The sequence below is a fragment of the Pollachius pollachius genome, assembly GCF_949987615.1.
Source record: "Pollachius pollachius genome assembly, chromosome: 13".
NCBI classification, from domain to species: domain Eukaryota; kingdom Metazoa; phylum Chordata; class Actinopteri; order Gadiformes; family Gadidae; genus Pollachius; species Pollachius pollachius.
The window spans coordinates 7,068,323-7,077,789 of record NC_136946.1 but is presented as its reverse complement, the minus strand read 5'-3'; the positions used below and the strand labels follow the sequence as shown (position 1 = coordinate 7,077,789).

At 48.0% G+C, this 9,467-nt stretch overlaps 1 protein-coding gene across 1 annotated transcript in view; it reads left to right on the top strand.

Annotated features, from left to right (window-relative positions):
• The first annotated feature begins 725 nt into the window (after positions 1–725).
• Positions 726–9,467, top strand: part of LOC307085128 (teashirt homolog 1-like) — a 27,148-nt gene continuing 18,406 nt past the window's right edge. The window contains exon 1 of the mRNA XM_079749802.1: positions 726–1,154. Within this exon, the coding sequence (XP_079605928.1) occupies positions 1,115–1,154 (40 nt within the window). The 5' untranslated portion in view covers positions 726–1,114. The remainder of the gene's footprint in view (positions 1,155–9,467) is intronic.

The window sequence follows — 9,467 nt, the reverse complement described above, 5'->3', positions numbered from 1 at the left end:
AGGTGGGCCCTGACTGTCAGGGTGACGCTGGCGGAGGGGTGGAGTATAACGGAGAGAGTCCGGAAAGGCAACTCGATGTGTCTGTCTATCAGTTGGAGCTGTCTGAACGCTCCGCGCATCACGAGGAAACGTGCGAACGGAGAAAACAAGCACAACCCCGCGTTTTACCTCTCCGTCAACAGGACAACGATCACGAAGTGTCCCCGTTACGTCGCGTAGCGGCCAGCGAGTTTCTCAAGTATTCCGTCAATCGCCCACGTGAGAAATAAGGCGGACAGCGTAGCCTATTTGTTGTAAGTATTGTTATTTTTTTAACGTGGGGTGTGGGGGGGGGGGGGGGGGGGGAGACATTCGCTTAGTGCGTGGAAATAACAAGAAGCAATCCTTACACCATGAAGATATCGCGGGATCCGGATTGCGTGCTAATGTATAATTCGCGCTGTGGTGATTGACATAACCCGCTAATGTGTCACTCTCCCTCTCGCTCTATGTCTCTCTCCCCTCTCTCTCTCCTGACTACAGACTGCCAGCGGAGTGTCACCTGTATTGACATCGACTACACGCTCTGGAGTGCTCTGCCCCACGTCGTCGAAGGACTTCAGTCAATCGCAGCTTTCAGTCGCTATTTTGGCCACTTTTTGTGCTGAAAGTAGTCCTCGCCGTCGTCTCGATTAAAGGTGGATTTCTTGGATGGGAGCGCGGAGAGCGACCGGGGGCTTCGGCTTCGACTGTCCGTGTCCCTCCTCCCAAGTGTAGACCCCAAACCCGGTTCCGACTAACGCGGTTTCTCACGATGAGTTTTGACGGTCGACACAAGTTGACACATCGCCCGCTTTTCGTTTAAGACGTCGGCTCGTTTTTTATCAGCGGACGTACGAGTTGAAAAAAAAAAAACATGATCAGAGACGTTTAGCGAGCACTCTTTTTAATCACACTGACTCATAGACAGTCGAGGAAACCCTCGCTCGGAGCTACGGCGCTGCCTTTTTAATCCTGAACTCTGGCGAAGGGTCGAGGAAGAGACGCTTAGTTCACCCGCCGAACCGGAACCGCGTCCGGCTCCAGTCTGCTCTGATCTCTGCATGAAAAGTCAAGCGGAAAGTCTTGCAGCAGAATGCCGAGGAGAAAGCAGCAAGCGCCCCAGCGATCCGTGGGTAAGCCTCGCTCTTTAAATCCCCTCTTTTGTTATTTAAATAAGAATGAGGAGAAAACAAAATGTACTCCTACTTCTTCTTGTTCTTCTTCCTCCCGGTCTTCCCCCGGTCGCGTTAAGAGATGTAAGAGGGTCAACCCCGGAGAGCGTTATCGGCCTATGGGAATAGACCGAGGGGACCGGAGACCCGCGGAGGGACGGGGAAAACAATCCGCTATACTCTGCGGTTCACCGTAGCCTACAGATAGGCACACATGTTCAATGTTATATTCGCGTATCATTTATATCAACCTGCCTAAACATCCGAGTGACCTGCTATTTGATTCCCGGATTAGTCGGTCGTTTTTCTACATGGAAATGTGTATTTTATTGATTTGGTCCTCGCATCCATCCTTATTGTAGGTAGGCTGTCCCCCACTTTCTACGTCCCGAGCGTCTTTCGAGTAAAGGAGAGGGTGCCAAGTTTAGTTGTGTTTTTTTTTTTTTAACACAAACGCATGATCTAATGGTAGGCCTATTTCATCTCTGTTTTGCTCTCGGTCAAGTTGTCGAGCCCAGCTGAAAACAGATAGAAAGGGGAGGGAAGGAAAGAAAAAGGGGGAAAAAATCTGGTGGGCCTATTTGCAGCTTGTGCTCCGCTCCGGGATTGCCATCCTTGATTTGATGCTTGATTGATCGCCTGTCATGCGAGCGCTTTGATCTATTCATTCCTGATAATCATCCTAAATCATTCACCGTGAAGACGCGCATGCGCCTGACTGCGAGGTCCTTTTGGTTAAAAGAATCGCTTTTTTTGTTGGGGCCCCTGTCGAGATGCAAAGTGAAGACAAATTAAAAGAAAAGTTCTTAGGCGGGATAAATACTTTGCGATTAATAGCCAAGGGGGGAGGAACAAGGGACGGGGGCGGAGATGAGTTCAGTGGGGCGTGTCGAGATCACAGAGTAGCGCCCTAAAAACCAAACAGGCCTTATCCACGGGATAGGGAACTAGGAGGCTACTCTGACGGTCAGTTAATAAGTGGTATAAGTCAAGCACCGCCTTGATGCATTGGATTGTTGAGGGGTGGAGTCTACTAACCAAAATAGTTCAACATTTAGTAGATCAAGGCCTACACGATGCTTATCATTGTTAACCAAATATGGTCCCCTAAGTTGTCAGTTGCAGACTATTGTCAGGTTTCAGTAGTCTACATCCTATTGCATATTTTAGCCTGTGTGTTAATGATTGAAGCGGAATCTGAAAATATAATTTGTTTTCCCCTTATAACAGGCTTATTACGTTGCTTAAATTCTATATATACATTACTGGGTTAGGGTAAGATATATATTAGGTAGGTAGGTAGGTAGGTAGGTAGGTAGATGGATTAGAAAGAGATTTAGGGAGATGAGAGAGATGGATGGAAAGATGAATATATAGAGAGAGAAATGGATAGATAGAGTGAGGTAGAGAAAGAGGGAGCGAGAGACGGATTGATATAGAGGGAATGAGAGATAGATAGAAGGTGGCTCAAAAGGCAGAGAGGGAACACACGCATACATTACAGCCTAAATTCAGTCATTTCACTGTACTGCATGCGTGTGTATGTGTGTGTGCATTAGTATGCGTGTGTGCGTTAGTGTGTGTGTGTGTGCGTGCGTGTGGGAGGATCATACGACCGCCAGAGTCGGCCCCGGTGTCTCGTGTCCCTGAGAAGACATGAGCGGCTTGATTGACAGGCGTTTCCTAGCGACGGCCTGATAGCCTTTGAAGCCGGGCGCGGTAATGACCAGAGAGGAGCTGAACATCTGCAGAATGTTAAGCAGGCCGCTGGAAATGTGAGGTTAAGCAGACTTAATCAAGGTTGCGGTTCGCGCGCAGGCGACTTTGAACTCGGCGGTGTTTGTAATCTTCGCTGCGGACACGGGGACCCGGCAATGGATGGAGGCCGACGAGAGATAGATGTGTAGGGGGGGGGGGGGGGGGGGGGGGGGGGGGGGGGGGGGGGGGGGGGGAGACGAGGGGGGAGAAAAGCCGAGGCCTGGAGTTTTACTGCGACAACAAACGCCAACAAGCGTACATGTTTACAAGGTAAACAAGGGAGCAGCCATGAGATGGGATGGCCTGGTCGGTCGTGGGGCGGGGGGTGTGTGGTCCTGGCCTGATGGGGGACGGTGGGGCTTGGGACATTGATTCGTGGGTTTTGGTAATCGATTTGGTTTCTCCGCTGTTGTTTGGTGACTGAGAGAGTCAATTGAAACTTGGTGTTCTTTCCCCAGTTCCCCCCCATGTGATGATCGAACCTAACCACAGTGTGTGTGTGTGTGTGTGTGTGTGTCTGTGTGTGTGTGTGTTTTTTTTCAGTGTGCGCTGTTTGTGTGTGTGAATTGCGACCCCTATTTTTTATGTTTTTTTCCCCAAGAACCTACAAATAGTTGTACGAAAAACCAAAAGCCGCGTAGATCCTTTTTTTTTATCTTCAAACCGCCTTGGTTACGGCCAGCCGATGACGTTTTAAACAGGCTCCGTTGAACCGGTCGCAGGCGGTTCTGATTCGAGCCCCCCCTCCCAACCCCCACCCCTCTGGGTTTAATGGCTCGCCCGTCTACTTTATGACCTGTGACAATACATTGTGTTCTTCCATTTGGAAAGCTCATCGCCGCATCTGTCAGCGTTGGCAGTTCACTTGGATGCAGAGCAATTTGAGCAGCAGTGAGCTCTGCTGCAGTCATTTGTCGTCATTTTCATTGTTGTTGGTTTTCTCTCTCTCTCTCTCTCTCTCTCTCCCTCTCTCCCTCTCTCCCCCTCTCTCTTTAGTGACTGTCCCTCTTTTGGAGGAGACGGGGTAGGTAGCGAAACAATATCGGAATAAGCATAAATTATAAATAGACGTACTGTACGCAAAACGGTGATGCATAGTAATGCATGAGTAAGAGGTTTTGAAACACAAACTGTCACGTTTTTTTGTGTATTTTACAGGAATATCACGTAAACAAATCTTGGGTATATAGGCCTTGGTACATTAAACACGTTCGAGGCAAAATGTATTTAAACCACGTTTTTGTATACTTTATACACCGCACTAGTGTTAGACCAAACGGTTAGGAAAACAATAGAAAACTTGTGTGTTAACTTGATGCTTCAGAGTGGGTTCTAGTGAAGTTGAGTGTGGATCCATGTGGAGATACATAACTCTGTGCTGAGGTCATGCCTCAGGGGGGGGGCAAGCTTTGATCACCATGGCTCCATCCTCGCAGCGTGCTGACCTTCGACCTTTCGACACGTCGCTCCGTTAGGGTTAGGGCAAAGTGTTTTTGGACGGGATCCGACTGTGTGGGACACCAGTGTCAAGGTGCAGAGGTAAGTTCCCCGTCACGACATAGACCGTACAACAGCCGGTGTTTTCTTACTGTAAATGGCTAACGCGGAGCAGAGGTGTTCAGTGACGACCATCTTAGTGGATCGTGGTTCAGAGTGGGTGGAAAAGTTGAAAGGTCAACGTTTTCGACATTCTCAGATAACCGGGGGGGAGGACAGAAGGGCTTGGTGCTAAAGCCAAAGTAATGAACGTTGTGTACGTTTGTGTTACGTAAAGCTAAGAGCCATCTGCATAATTCATACGGCTCTCCACGCTAACGGTTAACATGTATCCTTCAATGTCTGCTAGGAGTCATCAGGCTTATTTTCTAATCTCTTGAATACAATGCAGCACACAAGCGACCCGTGACTGTGTCGCAGAGCTGGAGTCACCGGTTTGCACCAGTATTGCTAGATACAGTGTAGCCTTTCAGACACTGTTCCACAAAACAGCATGCGCGCTGTCTCACACACACACACACACACACACACACACAAACACACCAGTACGATCATCACCTCTATTCCAAAGGGCTCCCCTAATTAAAACTTGGTAGGCCTGGGAGGGGGTGGAGGGGTGTTGTGCTGCAGGGTGATGGGTGAAGTTAAGCTTGCCTCCATCTTGACGGCTTTGTTAGCTGTGGTCCCTAATTATCAACTGTGTGTGTGTGTGTGTGTGTGTGTGTGTGTGTGTGTGTGTGTGTGTGTGTGTGTGTGTGCGTGCGTGCGTCTGTGTGGGGGTTGCCTCAGCGATTAATGCTGACGATTTATTTTTCCTTTAGCGAGGTGTCACGTCTACAAGCAAGCCTTGTTGTAATCAACCCAGTGGTAAGGGATGTTTGATATATGTCCAGGGGCCGCCAGTTTCTGCTTCCAGTGTATAAACGTCCACTGCTCGGGGGAAACTAAACGATGTGCAAAGTGACAAGTGGAAATCTCCCCCCTCGCTCCCCTACCCCACTGCCACCGCCACCGCCGACCCTGGTACTAATCCAGCCAATTTTGGATTATGGACACAAAGGTCCTTTGTCGTAATGGAACTGAGGTGGCGAGAGAGGGGAGTCACATGTTTGGATATTGAGGGAAGACATGGTACCCTCGGCTCACCTTAAAACAGAGAGGCTGCATTCACAGTTTACTTGTGTGTGACTGTTTTATTGGGGGGCGGTTTCTTAGCTTGGCCCCCGAAGTCTTGTTTTGTTTTTGATTGCATGTTCTTGAGAGAACTCTTAGTACTCTTCGGTTTGTTCTGGATTGTACTTGTTGTCCGAAGTAGTCCTGTTATAGCTGTGTTATAGTATGATATTATAAGTTATACGTCTGAGTAGGTATTTCATTTTTTCGTTTTCGTTGACAAAAAGTCTTATTAGTAGCTTATAAACATTGGAAGCTGAACCTGTTTACAACCTTTCCTGAATGTCAAGTTTCGTGTGTGTGTGTGTGTGTGTGTGTGTGTGTGTGTGTGTGTGTGTGTGTGTGTGTGTGTGTGTGTGTGTGTGTGTGTGTGGTGGGGGTTAGTTGCAGGTGACAGGTCGAGGTGGCAATAGATATTTTTATTTGCTCACTCGGACCGATACCGATAGGTCTATTTACGTTTAGGGTCAGAGCTTGCAGGGAAAACTTGCAGAGCTGGTGGACTTGCAGGGTGAATTAATTTACACACACACTTACACTCACACACACACACACACAATATCCACATATACTGTTATTAACACACGTGCATGCGCACACACTCAGGCTTTGATATAAACATGCCTACACAGGCACATACGGTTCACAAACACACACACACACACACATGCCTACATGCGGCGACTGCGTCTTCCTGGTGGTGGCGGTGGTGGAGGTTAAGTGACAAACGGTGATCGATGACTGCTCTTACGGGGAGAAAGAAGAGAGTTGCATATATAATACCCAGGAATTAGCCTGGTGCGGAGTGCGGCGGCGTGGACGCAGCCACCACTGCAGCGCCGCAGTCAAACCAACCCCCCCAGATTAATGACGCTTCACGCCAGCAGGACGGACCGCCGCTCCACTCACGCGCAACAAAATGGAGCAGAATTGATACTCCCCCGTTTTCCGTGTTTCCTTTGCTGTATTTCGAAGTGGTGTTTTTTTTATCGAGTTTTTCTTTTCGGAATGAGGTGTGTGTGTCTGTGTGTGTTTTAAAAATAATCCAACCCTCAGGTGTTAGAAGCAGAATAATAAATATGAAACGCTGGTTTGTCCAGGAAAAGTGTTAGAAACACGGCCTGGCATTGTGCCCGGTCTGCATTCACATTTCCCATGATCAACTGGTAATTACAAGGTTGTTTTAATAGGGGGCTGATCGGAGCTCGTCCCGCTAAGAGGTTCTGCACGTGACACGTGGTGTAGATCACAGAGAGAAGACTGTCTCTTGAAGCAGGGCAGGGTGTAGAGTATACCACTGGATGTATTCACTTTGTCTGCCTATTTTAAAACTAATAACTGTACCGTGCCAATAAACTACACTTCCCTTACATATAATCCATGAGAGGATTCCTTTCATGGCTTCATTCTCGTCAGATCATATTAACACTTAGGAACCTTAAGACAGTGAGGATAAGCAGTGGTGTGCTTAATGCATTATTATATCGACTATATTATAAAGTATTCTCATTAGTGGCTGTGTGTTATGATTGGAAGTCAACAGACACGTTTTACACGATTGACAAATTTGAACTCTGAAGATTTTGGCAAGTGTGTGTGTTTAAATGACTCAACGGTGAAAGGGGTTGTGGGTAATTAAACATTAAAAGTGGGCCAGCTGCATGTTCTCATATCAATCTCTCACTCTGGTGAGACAATTAAAGGACTTAGGGACGGGGGAGCCAAGGTTCAAAGAACGCTCTAGAGGTCAGGGTTGACTCCCTGGGAGCCTCTGTCCACACTGCCTCCATGTTAGAGGTCTGTGTTTGTAGTCATGTGTGCGTGTTTGTGTGTGTGTGTGTGTGTGTGTGTGTGTGTGTGTGTGTATAGATGTGTATGTAGGTGTGTATTACTGGGTATCTTCATTTTTGCATTCATCGTCATGTTTTTGTTTTCATAAAATAGTTCAGTGTTTGTGTGTGTGTGTGTGTGTGTGTGTGTGTGTGTGTCAGTTTGTTTCCGTCTGTATATATGTGTTTGTGTGTGTGAGCCAGTGTTGACTGACGTATAGCAGATACAAGCTGTTGTTGCAGTGAGTGAGTTAGCCGGTGTCCTCTGGCCACAGTCAACCACAGCAAAGTCACGAGGACCCACACCCAACATTCACGTTTCACATCACATTTCAAACACCACCTCTTTGCTCTGCCTGTGTGTGAATGTGTGTGTGTGTGGGGGGGTTGTGTTAATCTAAGATTCCCAGTGTTAACAAGCTCTTGACACTCAGGAGCCTAGTCAATCAATGAAAGGGCGGGCATTCTTTTCTCCCACTTGATTGACTAAAACAAACATAAACAAAAATGCCAGCGGTTGTTTTACAAGAGGCCCCTGTATCCTTCAGCAACAGAGCTGCCCTTTTTATTTTCCTCTGCGCGCCAACACTTCACTCACGCACTAAACCTTGGCAGTTACAGGGGCAGGTGAAGAAAAAAAAGCAGTTGCGAAAAAAAAAACGGAAGCAAAACGGTCGAGAGAGGAAGAAGTGGATAAGAGAGAGAGAGAGCGGTGGGGTGGGGGGGGGGATATGCGGACCGACGTGGTGGACAGGAGAGAGGATATGGCGAGCTGCGAGCCGGCGGCGGCGGTATTAAAAGTGACAGTTGAACAGAAGTCAGTTGGGCAGTCTCAGGCAGGCAGCTGTGACTGCTGCCTCGACTCTTGACGGGTGTCAATTATGAATAAGCGCCGGGGCTCTTACCCCACTCCCACCTCCAACCACCCACCCAACTACCAGCCCGTCCCTCCCGCAGCCGTCTGCCCGCGTGCCTTTGAGCGAAATAACACTTTACCCTTGTCACCGCGTTAGCGCTCAGCCGCGGTTTCGCCCTCTCGGGAAAATGAGCGCATGGCGGGCGCCGCTAATCGATAGCTAGTGTATTAGCAATTATTTTGCCCATTGATTTACGGTGGGGCAGTGACTCCGCGCGCACTGTTAGTAGCACCCCGATTAGATGTCCCCGCGGTGGACGAGCGCACACACACACACACGCATGCACGCGCGTAGGCACACACACACACACAGGCACCGGCACGCGTGCATGCATGCGCACACACAAACACGCGCATACGCACACATAGGCACACGCATGTACGTATGCATGCACGCACGCACACACACACACATGCATGCGCACGCACATAGGCACACACACAGGCACGCATGCAGGCACACACACGCAGGCACACTCAAAAACACATACGCATGTGCATGGTTGACAGCGCACAGCGTGCTGTGGCGGTTAGTGTATGGATACCGTGTTCCTTCCTGATTGGTCAGAATCATTGGGCAATTCCAGGAAGTACAAGTATGGTCCTTTTGAGTTGAAAATAATTTAGATAGTTAAGATTCATTTAATATTACACCTTTCTTTAAACCAAGAGTGTTATTGACACAAAGGGATCAGAAAAATGTCTTTGGCCTCGGGGGGGAAAGCACTTGGTAACTGATCGGTTTAGATGAAGTAGGATTGCTTTGGGTCTGAATAATCAGGCACTTGTTCAGCAGAGGCTATTCCAATCTGTGTGTGTTGTGTAAAATCACATGGTTGCTTTTTTTTACATCAAAAGTGAAGTAGGATTAATGACCCCACATTGCATGTCTCAAAGAAGGTCAACGTCACAGTAGTTCCATTTGATATATTTATATATAACACTGTTTATCACATTTAGATGATAGAAAGACATGAGGGCTTGACTATCGGGGAAAATACGGTTCAAACCTGGGACAGTTTGAGCAATATACCAACAACACCCCTCTTCCTGCTCCTAAATGTCATGAATCTGAAACCAATATGTATAAACCTCTCTTGA